The sequence below is a fragment of the Chanos chanos genome, chromosome 8 (genome assembly GCF_902362185.1).
Source record: "Chanos chanos chromosome 8, fChaCha1.1, whole genome shotgun sequence".
Classification (NCBI taxonomy): Eukaryota; Metazoa; Chordata; class Actinopteri; order Gonorynchiformes; family Chanidae; genus Chanos; species Chanos chanos.
The window spans coordinates 1,367,501-1,388,021 of record NC_044502.1 but is presented as its reverse complement, the minus strand read 5'-3'; the positions used below and the strand labels follow the sequence as shown (position 1 = coordinate 1,388,021).

General features: G+C 43.9%; 2 protein-coding genes and 1 long non-coding RNA gene across 4 annotated transcripts in view; all 3 read right to left on the bottom strand.

The window, feature by feature from the left end:
- Positions 1-2,880: 2,880 nt before the first annotated feature.
- On the bottom strand, positions 2,881-4,377 carry LOC115818876 (uncharacterized). The gene is made up of 3 exons (XR_004025547.1): positions 4,289-4,377; positions 4,079-4,171; positions 2,881-3,730 (listed from the first exon to the last, which is right to left on the bottom strand). It is a non-coding gene; the product is annotated as an uncharacterized LOC115818876 (long non-coding RNA).
- Positions 4,378-5,352: 975 nt separating this feature from the next.
- On the bottom strand, positions 5,353-8,384 carry LOC115818360 (putative uncharacterized protein DDB_G0271974). Its single transcript, XM_030781719.1, has 5 exons — positions 8,236-8,384; positions 7,780-7,855; positions 7,465-7,629; positions 7,046-7,101; positions 5,353-5,367 (listed from the first exon to the last, which is right to left on the bottom strand). The coding sequence occupies exons 1-5, from the start codon at positions 8,236-8,238 to the stop codon at positions 5,353-5,355; spliced, it is 315 nt and encodes a 104-aa protein (XP_030637579.1). The 5' UTR covers positions 8,239-8,384.
- Positions 8,385-10,731: 2,347 nt separating this feature from the next.
- Positions 10,732-20,521, bottom strand: part of rhag (Rh associated glycoprotein) — a 15,437-nt gene continuing 5,647 nt past the window's right edge. Inside the window, exons 1-10 of one of the 2 annotated variants that reach the window (XM_030781199.1) lie at positions 19,112-19,157; positions 16,112-16,298; positions 14,880-15,030; positions 14,196-14,343; positions 13,723-13,889; positions 13,403-13,540; positions 12,784-12,905; positions 12,359-12,432; positions 12,070-12,143; positions 10,732-11,617 (exon numbers count right to left, since the gene is read on the bottom strand). In XM_030781199.1, coding sequence (XP_030637059.1) covers positions 11,543-11,617; positions 12,070-12,143; positions 12,359-12,432; positions 12,784-12,905; positions 13,403-13,540; positions 13,723-13,889; positions 14,196-14,343; positions 14,880-15,030; positions 16,112-16,278 — 1,116 coding nt within the window. In that variant the 5' untranslated portion in view covers positions 16,279-16,298; positions 19,112-19,157 and the 3' untranslated portion in view covers positions 10,732-11,542. Of the gene's footprint in view, positions 11,618-12,069; positions 12,144-12,358; positions 12,433-12,783; positions 12,906-13,402; positions 13,541-13,722; positions 13,890-14,195; positions 14,344-14,879; positions 15,031-16,111; positions 16,299-19,111; positions 19,158-20,521 lie in introns of those variants that run through there. The other variant, XM_030781198.1, reaches the window with a different exon arrangement.

Sequence of the window (20,521 nt, the reverse complement as noted above, 5' to 3'; positions counted from 1 at the left end):
TGTATGTGTGGTATCATGTCTCTCACATAGCCTGTCCCTGGTCTGAGACCACAGAACAGTTAGGAACAACATACATACCCCCCACAAAATCCACCCATGCTGATCATCATGAGTGGATATTCACTTCCCTGTTTCTGGTTATTATATATTAATTATGTTATCTGTTATGGGACGTGCGACCTTTAGCACTGACTGCGTAAGGATACGGATGTTTCTACTGGCTCTTTGACCTGAATGTATGATGCCTTTCAGTTATTCATTTACCTTGTAGTGATGAACAAGCCCCGCCCACTTTAATAACACACGACTATAGAACTTACACTGTAACCTAGGCAGCCACGCTACTATTCAGGTCTCCACCGTTTGTATTTGTATATAAATGGGAGCTACAGAAGAACTTGGGCTGAGATTTTCAGTATGTTTGTGATTATTAAACATCGTGTTTGTATGTGTAAGGTTTTTGGCGGTGAAAAATGGCGTGTCAGAAGCGTACCGTGTGTATGAGGAGAACGGGAACGATCCACAATCACAGCCATAAACCAGTGAAACCAGGAAAAAAAGACGGCTCAACTGGACGTGTCAGGTGTCTCAACAAAATCAAACAAGACTGAAAACCCAAGAACAGTGCCACATGTAGGTCTCTAAGGTCGTGCTGTAGTCTATGACAGGTTATGACGCTTAATACTAGGATCATTATTAGTCATCTTTAATAGGTACACCTGCCTCCATCCGTCACAAAGTTTAATTCAAACGAAGTGTGTGTTTAATTCACGCTTAAGCAGCCAAATGTGAGAAACCAGGGCAGACTCAGAACACGGGCAGTTCTACACTCTCTCTAACTCTGATGGTCTGAAACGCGTTAAACAGCAGGTACGTCTGTGGTCAGTTTAAAACATAAAGCCCAGAATTTCATACTCTGTGAGATATTCCATAAAACCCAATGGAAGCCCAAAGATGTAACATCTCAGGAAATGCATCTGAAGTCTCGTCAGAACGATTTTCAGCACTTCCTGCCGATCGCACATACCAGTCCAAAAGTCCGTCCCGCTGCTGGTTCCTCTGGGTTGGTCGAGTATTTTAAAAGCAGCTGCATAAAAATGGCCTCCAGGGCTTGGATTTTATTTTTGCCAAATTTTTTATTGGCTCAGTTTGGCAGGACAACCAAAACCCTGTGAACTGCTCTTAAAACAAGAGAGAGAGTTTACCAGTCTGACTTACAGCAGAGTAACTCTGCTAACGGTTCAGTTTTTAGTTTGATTTTACATCCCGCCCACATCCATGCACATAATCATGACCCACTGGGTAACAAGCAGAACTTTATCATGAAGCAAAAAAAAAAGAAAAAAAGGTTCAATTGTAAAGCAAGAGCTACAGTTGTCCGCTGTGTACAGTGATTTGTTTATGTCGGTGTCAAAGCGCAGATGACATCACGTCTGCAAAACATCCTGTGACGTAAAGTATCTCAATAACTCAAACAACAGCACAACCACGGTACTGAACCAAGTCTGCGTTAATGCCCGGTGAATGCTGGGTAATCACATGACTGAGTAATGTTCTCACTGTGCATCAGAACAGATTGTGACTCACACACACACACACACTCACACAGTTTGTTTAAGCTGTGCAGAGACATGCCAGGAATGTCATAAGGAGTTTTAATAACTTTAAAATATCTCATAAATGCACTTCCAATGCAGTCTACACAGGTAGTGCTCCAAGATTTTCACTGACGACACAGTCAAGTTCATTATCGAAGCCCGTTCAGATGGAGAATTTAATTTAGCTTTTATAGTGGGTGGCATGATGTCTTCTCACAGTACCCTGGCCCACAGGCTGTCTGCTCTGCACTGTGATTTCTGTCTCACAGATAGTGTGTGTCTCACACACGATGGAAGAAACTTGGGTAGAAAAAAAATTCAAAAATCGATGCGTCAAAAGAGACTAATCCCATTGAGAGAAACATCGTGAGACTCACCCCAGCATCTGTCAGCTGACACAGGTAAAAGGACAGACGCAGGTAAAAGGACAGACAGGTTAGAGGACAGATGCAGGTAAAAGGACAGACGCAGGTAAAGGACAGACACAGGTTAGAAGACAAACACAGGTAAAGGGACAGACACAGGTTAGAGGACAGACACAGGTTAGAAGACAGACAGGTAGAGGACAGACACAGGTAAAAGGACAGACACAGGTAAAGGACAGACACAGGTAAAGGACAGACACAGGTTAAAGGACAGACGCAGGTAGAGGACAGACACAGGTAAAAGGACAGACACAGGTAAAGGACAGACAGGTAAAAGGACAGACAGGTAGAGGACAGACACAGGTAGGGGACAGACACAGGTAAAAGGACAGACAGGTAAAAGGACAGACACAGGTAAAAGGACAGACAGGTAGAAGACAGACACAGGTAAAAGGACAGACACAGGTAAAGGACAGACAGGTAAAGGACAGACACAGGTAAAGGACAGACACAGGTAAAGGACAGACAGGTAGAGGACAGACACAGGTAGAGGACAGACACAGGTAAAAGGACAGACAGGTAGAGGACAGACACAGGTAAAAGGACAGACACAGGTAGAGGACAGACACAGGTAAAAGGACAGACACAGGTAGAGGACAGACACAGGTAAAAGGACAGACAGGTAGAGGACAGACACGTAGAGGACAGACACAGGTAAAAGGACAGACAGGTAGAGGACAGACACAGGTAAAAGGACAGACACAGGTAAAGGACAGATACAGGTAAAGGACAGACACAGGTAAAAGGACAGATAGGTAGAGGACAGCATGGCGTCTCAGGACAGCAGTGATATTTATCAAAGGAAGAGCTGAAATGACGATGCGTTATTTCGTTGTAAATGACAGAGTTTTATTTGGCAGTCTTGTGATGCTGTGGACCCAGGGCAGGTGACTCTGAGGAGCAGTGCAGAGAAAAACACAGCCGGTCTGTGGCTTCACAATAACCCCATCCCATTTCTGTTACAAGAGTTACATCAGAGAACTCAACCTAAAAGCCCCAACTGGTAACTTTTTTTTCCTGGAAGTGTTTGTGTCAATTCTTTGCGTTAGCATGTATGCAGAGACTAAAGGGTTAACACACGTTTTCTCCTCTAAATCTGAATAGCATCTTTACAAGCACTCCATAAAACCTGAAGATACGAGATACAATGTTTAGAAATGTGTGTGTGGAGCACCTGTGTACCACACAACACATTATCTCACACTTAAACATATTTGTTCACTTTATAATGAGAGTATGTTACAATACAAACACATTTCTCTTCAGCACGGAAACATCGCTGTCCCCTAAGGACACGTGAGCAGAACGGCAGGGCTGAGAAAATTCCGGAGCAAGACTCCCAGACCCTGCTGGATCTGCACACACCAATGGGAAACACACTTCCACAGTCCACAGGTTTAACGTATGGGAAATGTATCGCTTAAAGTCACACAGACAACATCTCTGGTTTTCTATCTGAGGGTGGAGACGTGACAAACCAACACTTAACGTCTCAAATTCCTACTTCTCTCTGCAAACACGCACACAGAGAGACAGAAATCTTATTGGTGGAAGATGGGCTTTCCCTGAGAAGGTTGCTGACTGGTTGTGAGCGTAGATCTCCGATCAGAGGAACAGGCGGAAGCTTCTGGAACCTGACGCGCGGTGTTGTCTGCGTCAGTAGGTAGAATTGAGAAACTCCAGCAGCTCGGCACGGTTTTTGTCCCTCTGTAGGAAAACAAAGGTCACAAAGGTCATGAGCGTTAGCTTCTCTGAGACACGCAGAAGGTTCCTGGTTCAGGAAGCCTTCCGAGATCTAAAGCGTTTCTGCTGCCGCGTCAGACTGTCGCTTAGACCCTTTACAAATGTTCTAACCCTCAGTGGTCTGCCTCTCCCTGTTTTACAGCCTTGAGCTCTGAGCATTTTTTTCTACAATATCAAGCACTTTTCTTTCCCCTCTAAGAGACAACAGACTGAAGCCTGCTTGAATATTAAAAAGAAAAATCACGCACTTGTTAAAAGTAAACAAACAAACAAACAAACAAACCCCGGAAGAGGGAAAACGCCCGGACGTACCTGCTTGTCTGTCTTTGATTTCTTCACCTTCATTTTGATCTTCTTTCCTGAGATCATGCTGTACTTTCTCCCTCTCTTCCTCCCCTTTAGATACTGCAGCAAAAGAATAGTGTGGGGTTGTTTTTTTTTTGAGTGACAGCTGGTTGTGGCCAACACGTATCCAGTCTCAGTCAAGACACAGAGTCAGGGTCAGTGGAAAGTTGACTGTACCTTAGAGATCTGCACAGGCCCAGACTCGTCGTCCTCCTCCTCCTCCCTCATTCTTTTACCTTTCTTCCTCTTATGCCTCTTCTGCTTCTTTCCTTTCTGTTTGATAAAAAACAAACAAACAAACAAACAAACAAAAACATATCTTTCTTTTAATAGAATTCACATACCAAGCTTCCTGTAAAATTCTTGACAAATGGACTTAATGACAGGGTATATATTTTTTGTCTAAGATAACCTTCCAATTTGGATTGTATACTCTCATCTAAGAGGCTTCTAATCAGTTCCATTGGCATCATACAATATCACTGAACAGAAAGCCTGATCTCTGAGTAAACAGACTCCAGACAGACAGTCCACCGCCTCAGGAACAGCACAGACAGACTAAACAGTCAGAGTCCACCGCCTCAGGAACAGTACAGACAGACTAAACAGTCAGAGTGCACCGCCTCAGGAACAGTACAGACAGACTAACAGTCAGAGTCCACCGCCTCAGGAACAGTACAGACAGACTAACAGTCAGAGTGCACCGCCTCAGGAACAGCACAGACAGACTAACAGTCAGAGTCCACCGCCTCAGGAACAGTACAGACAGACTAACAGTCAGAGTCCACCGCCTCAGGAACAGTACAGACAGACTAACAGTCAGAGTGCACCGCCTCAGGAACAGTACAGACAGACTAACAGTCAGAGTCCACCGCCTCAGGAACAGTACAGACAGACTAACAGTCAGAGTCCACCGCCTCAGGAACAGTACAGACAGACTAAACAGTCAGAGTGCACCGCCTCAGGAACAGTACAGACAGACTAACAGTCAGAGTCCACCGCCTCAGGAACAGCACAGACAGACTAACAGTCAGAGTGCACCGCCTCAGGAACAGTACAGACAGACTAACAGTCAGAGTCCACCGCCTCAGGAACAGTACAGACAGACTAACAGTCAGAGTCCACCGCCTCAGGAACAGTACAGACAGACTAACAGTCAGAGTCCACCGCCTCAGGAACAGTACAGACAGACTAACAGTCAGAGTCCACCGCCTCAGGAACAGTACAGACAGACTAAACAGTCAAGAGTCCACCGCCTCAGGAACAGTACAGACAGACTAACAGTCAGAGTCCACCGCCTCAGGAACAGTACAGACAGACTAAAGCGTCAGAGTCCACCGCCTCAGGAACAGTACAGACAGACTAACAGTCAGAGTGCACCGCCTCAGGAACAGTACAGACAGACTAACAGTCAGAGTGCACCGCCTCAGGAACAGTACAGACAGACTAACAGTCAGAGTCCACCGCCTCAGGAACAGTACAGACAGACTAACAGTCAGAGTGCACCGCCTCAGGAACAGAACAGACAGACTAACAGTCAGAGTCCACCGCCTCAGGAACAGTACAGACAGACTAAAGCGTCAGAGTCCACCGCCTCAGGAACAGTACAGACAGACTAACAGTCAGAGTGCACCGCCTCAGGAACAGTACAGACAGACTAACAGTCAGAGTCCACCGCCTCAGGAACAGTACAGACAGACTAACAGTCAGAGTGCACCGCCTCAGGAACAGTACAGACAGACTAACAGTCAGAGTCCACCGCCTCAGGAACAGTACAGACAGACTAAAGCGTCAGAGTCCACCGCCTCAGGAACAGTACAGACAGACTAACAGTCAGAGTCCACCGCCTCAGGAACAGTACAGACAGACTAAAGCGTCAGAGTCCACCGCCTCAGGAACAGTACAGACAGACTAAACAGTCAGAGTCCACCGCCTCAGGAACAGTACAGACAGACTAACAGTCAGAGTCCACCGCCTCAGGAACAGTACAGACAGACTAAAGCGTCAGAGTCCACCGCCTCAGGAACAGCACAGACAGACTAACAGTCAGAGTGCACCGCCTCAGGAACAGTACAGACAGACTAAAGCGTCAGAGTCCACCGCCTCAGGAACAGCACAGACAGACTAACAGTCAGAGTCCACCGCCTCAGGAACAGTACAGACAGACTAACAGTCAGAGTGCACCGCCTCAGGAACAGCACAGACAGACTAACAGTCAGAGTCCACCGCCTCAGGAACAGTACAGACAGACTAACAGTCAGAGTGCACCGCCTCAGGAACAGTACAGACAGACTAACAGTCAGAGTGCACCGCCTCAGGAACAGTACAGACAGACTAACAGTCAGAGTCCACCGCCTCAGGAACAGTACAGACAGACTAACAGTCAGAGTCCACCGCCTCAGGAACAGAACAGACAGACTAACAGTCAGAGTCCACCGCCTCAGGAACAGCACAGACAGACTAACAGTCAGAGTCCACCGCCTCAGGAACAGTACAGACAGACTAACAGTCAGAGTCCACCGCCTCAGGAACAGTACAGACAGACTAACAGTCAGAGTCCACCGCCTCAGGAACAGTACAGACAGACTAACAGTCAGAGTCCACCGCCTCAGGAACAGTACAGACAGACTAACAGTCAGAGTCCACCGCCTCAGGAACAGTACAGACAGACTAAAGCGTCAGAGTCCACCGCCTCAGGAACAGTACAGACAGACTAACAGTCAGAGTGCACCGCCTCAGGAACAGTACAGACAGACTAACAGTCAGAGTCCACCGCCTCAGGAACAGTACAGACAGACTAACAGTCAGAGTCCACCGCCTCAGGAACAGCACAGACAGACTAACAGTCAGAGTGCACCGCCTCAGGAACAGTACAGACAGACTAACAGTCAGAGTGCACCGCCTCAGGAACAGCACAGTAAAGTGACAACCCACCTTCTTTCTCTCCTTCTTCCTTTTCTTGGAAGCCTTTCTAGACTTTTTATGTGAATCTAGAGAGGAAACAAGGAACAAAAAAGTCAGTTTGTCATGAGATATTACACCTGATCCTGTCACAGCATTAAATCACTAAATTCACATCACAGACATGTTTTCTACAGATGTCTGCCTGGAGTTAAACATATGCATGAGTTCATGTTCTACACTGCACACACACACACACACACATACACACAGCAAAACCTGAATGCTGGACAACTCTTACACCTACAGTAATCTGTACCTATGTATGCAGGAGGAATGATGCAAAACGTACATTTCTACACTGCAACGACAGTTCTGCCACGGGCGCTTTGCGCGCCTCATTTCTAAATAGTTTGTGTCTTACTATCTGCGAGGAGAACAGCGGTACTTACCGCTGCTACTGGAGCTACTCCTACTGCGCGAGGAGGAGCTGGAGGAGGATGAGCGTGAGGAAGAGGATGACGACGACGACGACGACGATGATGATGAAGAGGAGCTGACAGATGACGAAGATGACGATCTGCTCCGAGTGCGTCTCCGTTTTCTTTTCTCTCTCTCTGTCAAAACAAATCCACAGTGAGCATAAACCGAGACGGTGTGCATCACGCGTTGTTGCAAACAAGTCGCTGAAAACCAAGTGTTCTGAGCCAAAACGACACAGCCATTTTTTTCAAACCAATGTTGCACATTCGTCTAAAGACACAAACCTCTGCTTCTTGCCCGTGGTCTTTCATCTGATCCCACGCTCGACCGACTTCTGTCTCTGGAACCCACTTTCGCAGACTACAAAACAGTAACAGGGCAGCAATAGAACATAACCCGAGCTGATCAATTTCAAAGAGGTTGTCTTGTAATTACTTGTGGTTGATTGCTTCACATTTATTCCACTGCAGAAGTCATGCACCATCTTAAAAACTAGTTAACGAGTTCTTCTTTCTCTAATCGATATCTTGAATAACCGTTCCTGTTACTGTGGTTCAGTAGGCAGTTGGCTGGTTGTCTAATTCTCCGACAAAAAAATGCTAGTAATTCGATTAGTAAACCCTGATAAAAAAGAAAACAACATAAACTACCATAGTGCAGCTATCTAGCCACGTATGGATTACCTAGCTAGTCAGCGAGCAACGCAAATGTTTTGCGTTTATACGATGCCTCACTCTTACCATGGTGGATGATCAGTGGCTCGATAAAACCTATCAGGTTCTTGGAAAATTAGATAAAGATTCGATTGAACTACACACAGCTTTCCATCATTCGAATTCAAAGAGAAACTTGATCGTTTTCCTCAACGGTGAAAACAACAGATGGACGCCATTTTGTTTCCCGCAATCCACCGCTGTTTTAAAGAATCCCTGACCGTTTCCGGGTATCATCCTATTACACACTGATGTTTAGTTATCCTCAAGTTTTGACGTCAAGTCGCAGTCCGCCAGGTAGCTGCTACCTTCTGTAGTCGGAAGCGTTGTAATCCACACAGGGATTTTAAATTATGTGGTGTACATAGTGTATTGTAATGTAATGTATACCTTAGAAAAAAAATCCTTCCAGTAACTCAGATTACAAAATTACACGATTCCTTTATTGTCATTTTATCATGCACTTGCGTACAATCAAGAATGAAATCCCGTTCCTCCTATACCAACAGTGTACGTAGATTAAAGTGTAGTTTCATCAGCGAACTTGATGATGTGGTTGTTGCTGGATCTGGCTGTCCAGTCGCGGGTCAGCAGGGTGAACAGCAGGGGGCTCAGGACGCAGCCCCGGGGCGAGCCTGTGCTCACTGAGATGGAGGCTGCCGACTCTGACCGTCTGCTGCCTTCGTGTCAGGAAGCCCAAGATCCAGTTCCAGGTGCCAGTATCCACCTCCAGCGACCTCAGTTTTTCCACCAGTTGCGGTGGTATGATGGTGTTGAAGGCTGAGCTGAAGTCGATGAAGAGGGGTGTGGCATAAGCATCCCGGTTTTCCAGGTGGGACAGGGTGAGGTGGAGGGCGGTGGATAACCATGAAGTGATAGGGTTTCATACAGTTTCATATTTTGTTTGACTTTCATCATAGCCTTGCAATTATTTCTTTACCGTATATGAGTAAGTCAGAGTCTTGTCTGAGTAAACGCAGGGACTTAGAACTGTTGCAGACCATATTAGAAAAAGACACTGTAGTCATTATTAACTGTGACTGGCACATTCGTGCCTGTTTATTATTAATGTACTTTTATTTCAGTAAAATGTTCTCTGAGTCTCATAGCTCTCAGATAGAAAACAAAAACACACAGTTTCATATTGTATAAAACTATATTTATAAATGACAGTATAAGTGTTGTACATTTGCATTCATATTATAAACAACATTTGCAAAGCTTCTATGACCTTGACTTAAACAGTGGTTTTGTTTACAAATAAAGCACACATACAACCAAACAATACCTAGTCTAATGGTTGTCATCTGTATCTCTTCTGACTCCAGACAGTGGTCTGTGTTGGTACAGTAACAGCCCCCAGTGTTCCTCAGAGTTGATTTACTCACACACTGATAGAATTTCAGCTTTTTCAGAGATGCAGGAATCAAGAGAATCAGACTATGTCCATATACTGTACATTGATAGATGGAGTAATATTAAAAAAGCAAAAAAAAAAAACAAAAAGAAAAACAGATTACATCTGGTTTAATGCAGATCTGTAGACCCATCCTTGCCCGGGCGGGTTTGGTGCCAGTGGGTTGACTGTAAGTGGTGTGGGTACAGTGACTGGCGGGCACCGCGGGCTCCGGCGTGAGGCTGAGGAGAACCTGACCTTGTGAAAAAAGGGTGGCGGCTCTAAGCAGCCCTCACCCTCAACCTGAGCTAAGTGTTGTGTGTAAAACAATGCAGTCCAAAAAAAAAACCTCACATCCGTTAGACGGCTATTACAATAATACATGCTTCAGAGACATACTTAGTTATAGTATATTTTAAGATAGAATTTTGTCATCAGAAATGTGCTACGATTAGTTACGTTTATTTGTAAGCTTAAAACTCTGTCGGTAATGTCTCATTTTATTATTTATCAGTTATGCATGTATCATTAATGCATTAATGTTGTGGTCTAAGCAAGATATAACCTCTGTAAAGAGTATTATTTACATAGATATATTCTCTATATAGAATATTCAATACAGTGGGCATACCTTCACAAGGACAAGATTAGTTCACCAAACGTGAACAAGGCAAATGTTCAGATGGTAAGTTTACTCTAAAAATGTCATAGATACTACGGAAAAAGATACTCAGATAATACGATTTTAAAAAAGAAAAGCGAAAATGTCATTACAAACTATTATGTGGAGAGTACATTCATAGATTATACAAAGGTAAATGAAAGTTTAGTAGGACAATTGACGCTGAAGGACAGTTTACAGGGTTAGTCAGACTGGCAGGGGCTGTACTTGGGCAGTGTTTGGGCAGCATATAAAATATTTAACAAAACAATGTTGTCTGTACTGAAAAGATACTGTTGAGGGGAAAATAGCATATTTCATTCCAGACAGAAAATGTTGAATCTGAACATGTCTGAATTGATTGTTTGAATTCATTTGATAAATTCATCTGGTATCATCTATTGAAAAAATACAGAACAGTAAAAAAAAAAAAAAAGAAGAAAGAAACCCCAAAGAAAATCAAATTTCAAAAATAAACAGGCACAATGGAGCACAGTTTTTTTCCCTCCAAAGTATCAATAGTAAATGCTTCACATTACAACCCCTACCTAAATAAAACAAAAACAACTTGAATTCAGTGACCATGTGGATGTCAACTCCCTGATAATTGAATTTAACGTAAATCTGTAGCCGAGAAGTGCCGTAAAAATATGAATCGGTAATTTGGTACTGGCTTTGCTCTTCATTTCTGAGTTTTCTCTCAAACACTTGCAGTAAAACAACCATAATAATGGACCATTTGACTGCAGCCCTCAGGCCATTGTACTGTGGCATTCAGTTTGGCTTGTGTGACGGGTCACAGATATTTTACTAGTGTTCAGGTTACAAATACTCAACAAACACTCTGTTCTCATCTTCACTCCTAGCCTTCATAGGTGGAATGTGGTAGGGCTGAGTGGAATTCATTTGTGAAGTGTTGAATTGAATTGAACTGGACTGAACTGAATTGAATTAAATTGAGTTGAGTTGAATTGAATTAAGTTCACCCCTCTATATCCAAATACCACAGATTGTCTGTAGTCTGGTAACTTCAGGCTTCAATTGGAATGGATGTCATTTAAAAAGGACTTCTTATATGATTCGGTTACAATTGCATCGTTTTAAATTCAGACCCCAGAAGAAAAATCAGACATGACAGAGGCACAAAAGCAGACAGTGAAAGGGAGGTTTGTCAAAATACTGGACCAGTCAGACAAAAATACTTGAGCAATATTCGGAGTACTGAGCTGGTTGACAGTTCTGGTTTTCCTAGGCCTGGACAGAACCAGACCTGGTCTTTAGGCCTCTGCCTTGTTCTTAGAATGATCCGCGTGGGCCAGGCTCTCCTCGTTTTCCTCCTCCTCCTCAGGCACCTGTGGGACAGCAGGAGCAACTGTGAGTGAATCGAACTGAACTGAACTGAACTGTTGGGAAACCAGAAGCCTTGTAATAGTTTACCCACAGAGTGAAAAAGCACGTTGTTTGTTTTTTAGTTGATTGATTGATTGATTGACTGATTGGTTTTACTTTAACCATCTTCCTACATTGTTGCTGAGTTATTTTTGTACTTTGGGAAACAAACGTGACCGGTTTAAACAACTGTTCTAAAAAGGTGCTTTGTGAATTCAGCTGTTTATGGGTCTGTATCATAGACACAGACTTCCACAAGCACATTGCCCTCTGATATTATTTACTAATGTAATTCACTTCTTCTTATATTTTCCTTCTGTTATAATTCACTAATATAATTCACTTCTTTTCACTTTTTCCTTCTGGAGCAACTCACTTCTTTTCTGGCTGTGTACTCAGTATTGGACAGACCTACCTCCCAGTAAATGGAGTCATCAAAGCAGTTCTGATCAGGAGGCTGTCCCCACAGTGGCAGCTTCATTAGGAGACCTGCAAAGGCGAAGCAGAGATTTATTTACAGATTTTGAACAAAATGTTTTTAGGATGGTGACATGGGCACAGAGTTAGGCATTTTAGAGTTTTGAAACCTTTTGTTTTATGTCAGAGGATGTGCTCCTTTTCGATTAGAGCAGTGGCCAATTGGTTCATTAATTAATCAGAAGTATTCTCTACAGGCACAGTTGTAGAAATGATTGGCTTTCTACCTGTGATGGCCCCGCCCACCAAAGCAAACCCAAGGGAGGAGGCTAGGCCTGCAGCCTGCATGGTTGGCTTGATGCTGAAAAAGAGAAAGTTTCATTTGAAAAAGGAACTAATGCACCATATCAGATTATTACTTGTTTTTACTGACTGATCTCAAACATGTAGGTAGATAAATTCATCTGCAGTTTATTCCAATAACCAGCTGGACTAATGCCTGTCTCCCTCCGACCTCTCCCATAAACAACCACAGGCTTCAGTTTCTAACTTCACTCACTTTTAAGTATTTCATTATTAAAGTAACAGGAGCCTCTATCACAAAGCTGTGCATTTTCCAAAGATAAGCGGACCACTCTTAAAGTACGAGCAGAAGGAACACGAGTAAAGAGTGAGGGAGAGGATGGAGGTGATGAAGGCTAATGGTACTTACTCCTCTTTCTTTCCCAGTGCGGCGGCTACGATGCCAGCTAGACCTCCCAGAATGCCGGGCATGCCGTGGAGGTTGTGCACGCCGCACGTGTCCTGGATACCCAGGCTGGATGCCAGGATGGGCTGAAGACGTCAGAAAACAAACGAGAAAGAGAAAATGCCCCACTACACTTTCGGTAAACTAACAGGCCACTTTCTGCCCATACACCAGGTCAGAAATAGAGGGGGGGGTGGGTGGGACTTACATATTTTAATACTTGTTGATGCAAATGAAAGTTTTGTGTCCAGCTTTACTTCTTGCAGTGACTTAGCTACATATAAAGATCTGACATCAGTGAGTGACTTAGCTACATATAAAGATCTGACATCAGTGAGTGAGAGTTGCTGGTTTCTCGGCTGCACTCTGACGGCTTTTCTGAAAGCAGTTCTGTGCCGGTATTGGTTAAATCCTTCATTTGACGTAACAGTGCTGTCGATGTCAACTCGAGAAATGAAGTAAATAACTGCATGTTAATGTAACTAAGCTGAATGCCTGCAGTGAGAAACCTCAGCTGTAAGTCTGGGATCTGAACTCAGTGTGAATGAGGCTGAATCTCCTGATGTGGATGGGAGTGTCTTACGGTGAGGAATTTGAAGCCAACTGTCGAGATGACTCCGGCGATCAGACCAATCAGCATTGCGCCGAAAGGTCCGATGTTCATGTCTGCGCAGGTTCCCACGGCAACACCTCCAGCCAGCGTGGCATTCTGAATGTGCACCTGTGTCACAGCCCAACACAACAGTGTCATTCACACACGATTTTCTCTCTCACTGATTTAAAGAGGAGTGAATGGGTGAAGACTGAACTCCACCAGCATCTCCTGCGATCAGTGTGCACAAAAACCAGACAGAAAACGGCAGTGATGTTGGCGTTGGCACTGGGATGATGTAGGTCGCTCACCATGTCTAGTTTGCCCTTGTGCTCTAACAGGCTGGATGTGGCGTAGGCAGAGAGAGCGCTGGCGGCCAGGGAGAAGTAGGTGTTGATGATGGCCGTTTGCTGTGGGTATCCAGCTGAGGCGATAGCCGAGTTAAAACTGGGCCAGAACATCCACAAGAACACAGTGCCTGAGCAGAGAGAGAAAACAGCCTTTATTATGATTATCATGAATTATTATCATCATCATCATTATTATTATTATCATTATTATTACTATTATTATTATTATTATTGTTGTTGTTGGTATGATTATATATTTTAGTCTGGTTGTTCTTGTTGTTAGTCCTACTGTTACACTGAGCACTAAATGAGTATTAAGCAATCAGTGTCATGGTTATACACACATAAACGTGTGCAGTGTTCAGAAAGACTAGCAGTTCATGTCTCATCCACTAGGTGGTGCATTTGCACAGACTTAGTAGAGTTCTCTGTACCAATCATTGCGAACAGGTCGGAGTGATAGACGGAGCCGTCATTCTCGTGGCCGTTCCTTAGAGCCGGGCGGTAAAGCATGCGAGCAACGGCCAGACCGAAGTACGCTCCGAACGCGTGGATCGTCATCGAGGCTCCAATATCAGAAGCCTGTTGAGGAAATTTACTGATTTACTGCAAGAAATGGAGACTTTATGTGTGATCATCTTCTGCGTAACTACTGCGTAACTAGTTGAATTACTAGATGAAATTAAATGCCCTATCAGCTCAGAGCAATAACCATGAGAGAAGATTTAGTATGTAAAAAATCATTTTGATTTTATTAGGATTTGATCATCTGTACTCTAATGGTGAGGAGTAACACAGCTGTGTTCTTTGCTTAGATTCAGTTCAAACGAGACAGTGCATACTTGGCAATATTGATATATATTGATGTAACCGTGAGCAGAACTAGTGACTTGTCCAAATGATTTCTCCAAATAACCTCAACACACATGATCAGTATGACAGATTTCTATTCCTTCCCTAACCCCCTCTCATAGCAGGGTTGCCCCCCAAGCCAACAGGATACACAGTATTGCATGTCAACTACCATGGCCTCTGATTGGCTGAGGAGTGCACACACCTGCTTCCCAGATTAAAAAATGAGGTGTGAATGAAGACCCAGACAGTGAGCTGATACGCACCCCAAGGACCTCCACCACCAGGTGCTCGTTGATACAGAAGGTGGTGATTTCTAGGAGAGTCATGAGGAGCAGTTGCACAGGGCTGGTTTTCCCAAGCACGGCCCCGAAGGAGATGAGCACTGTGGCGGTGCTGAAGTCAGCGTTGATCATCCTGAGGGTACAGAGGAAGAGGAGCGACGTAAGCCAACCCTCACTCACTACAGCACAGAGTCACTCCTCATACTGGCCGCACAAAAACCAGTTCAGTGCCAGTTCACTTCCAGCAGCTAGAGCTTTCCACTGACAGAGGACCTTAAGTTGACCTCAACTGAGCATAATCTACGTACAGTTTCAGAATACTGTACTTAATATTGCACATGCCTGAGCAGAGGTCCTGCGATATTAAATGCAACAAACACAGTATTCATAGCAAATCATTTTTTGTGTTTGTACGTGTGGCTCAGGTTCTTGTGGTACTTTTATTCTGTTATTAGCAAGTTAAATGTCGACTTGTTGAAGCAGCTAAACGATTTTAAGAACTATTTGGAAAGTTAAAGGAAACAAAACATTTCCGCTTTCCATTTCCGTTTTCAGTATCTGAAGCTGTAATATTCCTGGGTGTGAGGTAAGCTCTGACAAACCAGAGCAGAGAGAAAGCATGAGGGGGTAAAAGTCTTTTTCAGATTTCTCAGAAAATCAGACCTACACTCAACAGGCATGTGTCACATGATGCCACAGGACAACTGGGAGCAGATGATACCCCCCCCCCCCGACCAAACAAACAAAAAAAAACATTTGAGGGGTAAAGACTGGCGCCCGAGTGTTGTAAGATGGCTTGGGGCTTAATTAAATCTAAAATGTCGAGTGAAATCATCTTCATTTAAACCAAACAAAAGCACAACATGGACTCTTAGGTGACAGCGGACGACAGAAAAAAAGACGTCATCACCGCTTTTGCTTTTTACCCACTGACCATTCTCTCATTGTCTTTTTACCCATTGACCATTCTCTCCTTGTCTTTTTCCCCACTGACCATTCTCTCCTTGTCTTTTTACCCACTGACCATTCTCTCATTGTCTTTTTACCCACTGACCATTCTCTCATTGTCTTTTTACCCACTGACCATTCTCTCATTGTCTTTTTACCCACTGACCATTCTCTCATTGTCTTGGTGTGGTTCGCCGGTGGTTACGGTCCCCCGTGGCATTGATTACACAAACAGATAAAAACAAAAGACGAAATCTGTCTCTTACTTTTCGATGGACACTTTGATCTTGCCGTCTTTATCCATGTGCCAGAAGTTCTGCATGAGCAGGCCCCACTGGAGGCCGAAGGCGGCCAGCAGCAGGTTGATCCCCACGCTGCTGAAACCGTACTTCTTCAGGAACGTCATGAGGAAACCGAAGCCGATGAAGATCATCACGTGAACGTCCTGGAACACTGCGGACACAGACGGGAACGGGGTTACGGGAGGAAGCTGGAACCAAATCGTATGGAGACGCGTGGAATGGTTTTGTTTACAGATACGGAGCCGTGGATGAGATCTCTGGGTTGTTCTCAAATGTCATTGAAATGTCACATGAAAATAGACTCCCTTGTTCGCAAAGACCAGACCATTCACTTGGAGAAAGTCTCTCAGAAATCAAAACCTAACAGAATTAAAATACAGCGGACATGCAGAAGCACAGTGAAATCTAAAGCAGTGAATATGGATACCTTTTCAAATAGTGATGTAGAGAACTGTGAATATTTCCACGAATACTATTTGCTTACATAAGGATCACAGAAATAATATTGCAGGAGTGATATTTCGATTGCAAAGCGGCCCGTGTGTTGTTTTTCAGTTCTGCACACACACATACAGGGAAGCAGACACATTATATTTCACTGTACTGTTCAGATACAGGAAAACAGTCTGCATGGATTAACACAAGATACTTCGTTCCTGAACATACGCAACATAGTCAATGTCAATGTCAATGTCAATGTCAAAGTCAAAGTCAAAGTCAAAGTCAAAGTCCACATTATGGTCAACTCTGTCATATGCACAGGACATATAGAGGATCGAAATGGTGTTTCTCTCAGACCCCAGTGTAGCTGTATTAGCCGTATACAAACAGCAAGGGTTTAAAAATACTAGGATTAAAAAATACTAAAACAGTACTAAGAATTTAAATATTTGTAAGTTAAGTCAGGGAGCCGTGACAAGGCACAAATCAAGAACAAAAAACTGTAATGATACCAAATATAGTGCTAAAAACAAATATAGTGATATAAAGTTGTGTAAGTAATATGTCATCCACAGCACGAGTAAGTAGCAGCAGTTTTGGAGCACTGTTCTATACAAAGTGGCTGGTGCTGAGTGTAGGTGTGTGTGTGTGTGTGTGTGTGTGTGTGTGTGTGTGTGTGTGTGTGTGTGTAAAAAAAGTTCTTACGGCTGGTGCTGTTGGATGTGTAGGGTAGTGTGTGGGGTGTGTGTGTGTGTGTAAAAGTTCTTACGGCTGGTGCTGTTGGATGTGTAGGGCGGTGTGTGGGGTGTGTGTGTGTGTGTGTGTGTGGGGTGTGTGTGTGTGTGTGTGTGTGTGTGTGTATAAAAGTTCTTACGGCTGGTGCTGTTGGATGTGTAGGGCAGTGTGTGGGGTGTGTGTGTGTGTGTGTGTGTGTGTATAAAAGTTCTTACGGCTGGTGCTGTTGGATGTGTAGGGCCAGGGACGGCTGGTATAAATGGGCTAGCAGGGCTAAGCCCTCCCTATCTTTTACAATAAAGATGAGAAAATTATTGTTAAAAAAACTTATAACAGACTGTTTTACATTTTGGTGGAACCTAGAGCAGCAACAGCACCAAACAGTCGCAAGAAAAACGCAGGATATACCCAAATGGGCTTATTTTTTACAGCCCAAACACAGTAGAATCAGCTACCATTCATCTTCGTAGGGTCAAGTGAGTGACAGGTGTCATGCCACGCCCCCTTGATTTGCTGATCATTTGGGCTAAATTAATTCAGCCCACAGCCCATTTACTTTTGACCAATGACAGCGACTGTACAGACGGTACATACAGTGAGGTGCTACTGTAGCACCTGCATGTATGAGAGTGGGGAGAAAGAAGTGAGCGACTGTGGCAATGGTGGGCGTTAGCATGAACGAGGCGGATTATTTACTTTCACATCCCTTTTCTTCGATGTCGTTGGTGGAAAAATTGGAAGTGAGGAGACTGGGGACACATCGTCTAAACGACGTTCAAATAACACAAAAGGACAAACGACAAAATCGTAAGTTTTGAAACTTGGTTTTAACGAAAGGACTGGCTAGCGATAAGTAGCTAAGAATTCGCTTTTCTGTTTCCCATGCTTGCTTTTTGGAGGAGACACGGCTTGGACCGTGAATTCCTGTAAGTTTCAGCTTTGCAACCGCACTCCCTGCCAGAACCCAAAGACTCATTGGTTTCCTTCACACTGCCCGGCGGGTTGTAGGGGACGCCGCGGGATCGCGGGTTGGCATTGTTTACGGTCGGGACTAGGATAGTTTCTGATCGTCTTCGATCCTCCAACTTTCGTTCTTGATTTACGAAAACATTCTTGGCAAATGCTTTCACCTATGTGCAGTACGGATGGCCCCGGCTGTCCCTCTAAATCATGGCCCTGTGTTGCAAAACGGTTGTGATAAAAAAAAAAAAAAAACGACAACAGTTGCAGTATCTATGGGCAATCATAACAGTTGGAACACGTTTTGTAGTGCATCCCTAGGTAGACCCTTTTCTGACATTGTAGGCTGACAATGTGGAGCATTCTGTTCTATCATGCAGCCTATCATTCCATCATTCTTGCATATTTTGTTTTTGTTAAAATGGCATGTGTTAATGTGTACAGAGGAAAATAGTTAAATGGTATGTAGCCTGTGTGTGTGTGTGAGAGGAGGGGGGGAGACAGATACAGAGTTTGTTGGCCTCTCTATGGTGTTGTTGTAGAGCACTTGCTATAACAAGGTATATATTGTCCTTGCTGTGACTTGGTATCTCGGATGTGATGCTGCTGTTGCTGCAGTGTAAACTACTGATGGGTATAATCCACTTGTTAGCCCACCCACCCAATATCACCACCAGCCGTCACTGTGTAGGGCAGTGTGTGTGTGTGTGTGTGTGTGTGTGTGTGTGTTTGTGTATAAAAGTTCTTACGGCTGGTGCTGTTGGATGTGTAGGGTAGTGTGTGTGTGTGTGTGTGTGTGTGTGTGTGTGTGTGTATAAAAGTTCTTACGGCTGGTGCTGTTGGACGTGTGGGGTCTGGGATGGGTGTGTAGGAGTCCTGACTTTTGGAGAGGACTGAGGCAGAGGGGAAAGAGAGAGAGAGAGAGAGAATGATGATGGTTTGGTTCATGTGAAGACTGGGCTAAAACAACAGCTGGCTACTCATCCATTTCATTTCACCACTCAGGTTATCACTGTTCCAACACAGCCTGTTAAACGCTTCATCAGCAAAACCATACCTCATAACTATACTCAAAACCATATCTCATAACTATACTCAAAACTCAAAACCATATCTCACAACTATACTCAAAACCATACCTCATAACTATACTCAAAACTATATCTCATAACTATACTCAAAACCATATCTCATAACTATACTCAAAACCATATCTCACAACTATACTCAAAACTATATCTCTTAACTGTACTCAAAACCATACCCCATAACTATACTCAAAACTATAACTCATAACTATACTCAAAACCAGGGGTGGACAGTAACGAAGTACATTTACTTGAGTACTGTACTAAGTACATTTTTCGAGTATCAGTACTTTACTTGAGTGTTATTTTTTTTGGAAACTCATGACTTTTACTCCACTACATTTGAAATACAAATATTGTACTTTTCACTCCACTACATTTCTATGAAGGTTCTCGTTACTCGTTACTTCAACGCATAGCTTTGAAGTCAGCGGACGAATTTTCTTTTCTAAAATGCGACAGGCCATATTGTGTTCATCACAGGGGAAAACCAATCACAGTAAACTACTCCAATGCTGTCAGTCAAGTGCGTGCTGCATTTTTTTTAACAACTGAACTTGGCGGCTTTACTGATGGCTACTACAATGGAAGATAAAGATGATAAAGATAAAGGTTCCTCACCAGAGCAGCCATGGCCATATTTTAGGTCCAAGTATGAGATTTTTTAAATCACCTGGTTTCCAAGCTAATTGCTTCCCGTATGCGTTCGTGCGCTGTGTTCGCCTAACACTTACAATCATTTGCCACAGTAGATATGAGATGTGACTTGAAAATTGCGATTTATATGTTTGTGAATGTGTGACGAATCTGGTGACAGAGGCAGACCACAACTTCTACTGTTAACACAGTGTGTGAACACGTACGGAAACCAGTTGGCTTGAAAACCATTTGGGGCATAACACCGGGTCCTGTGTGAATCCACTGCTAACGCATACTAATAGTTAGCTTGCGAAAATGCCGAGTTAACGTTACTGACAAAAATCCTTTCAGAAATATATGTTTTCATCTTGTCAGGTAAACACAGTAATATTTGTAAGGTCAGCGGATTCACGTAGGACCCGGTCCCAATAAGACAAGGGGGCGGGAATCAAGCAGTGACGATGGTCATCCAGCTTTTGGTCATCCATTCAGTAGGTTGTTTCAGAGTCAT

What these genes read in the sequence shown, in the direction of transcription:
- LOC115818360 (XM_030781719.1), bottom strand. An exon ending in ACCACGGGCAAGAAGCAGAG is followed by an intron (nt 7,630 to 7,779) that starts GTTTGTGTCTTT and finishes TTGTTTTGACAG; the next exon opens with AGAGAGAGAAAAGAAAACGG. An exon ending in GAGTAGCTCCAGTAGCAGCG is followed by an intron (nt 7,102 to 7,464) that starts GTAAGTACCGCT and finishes TTTCCTCTCTAG; the next exon opens with ATTCACATAAAAAGTCTAGA.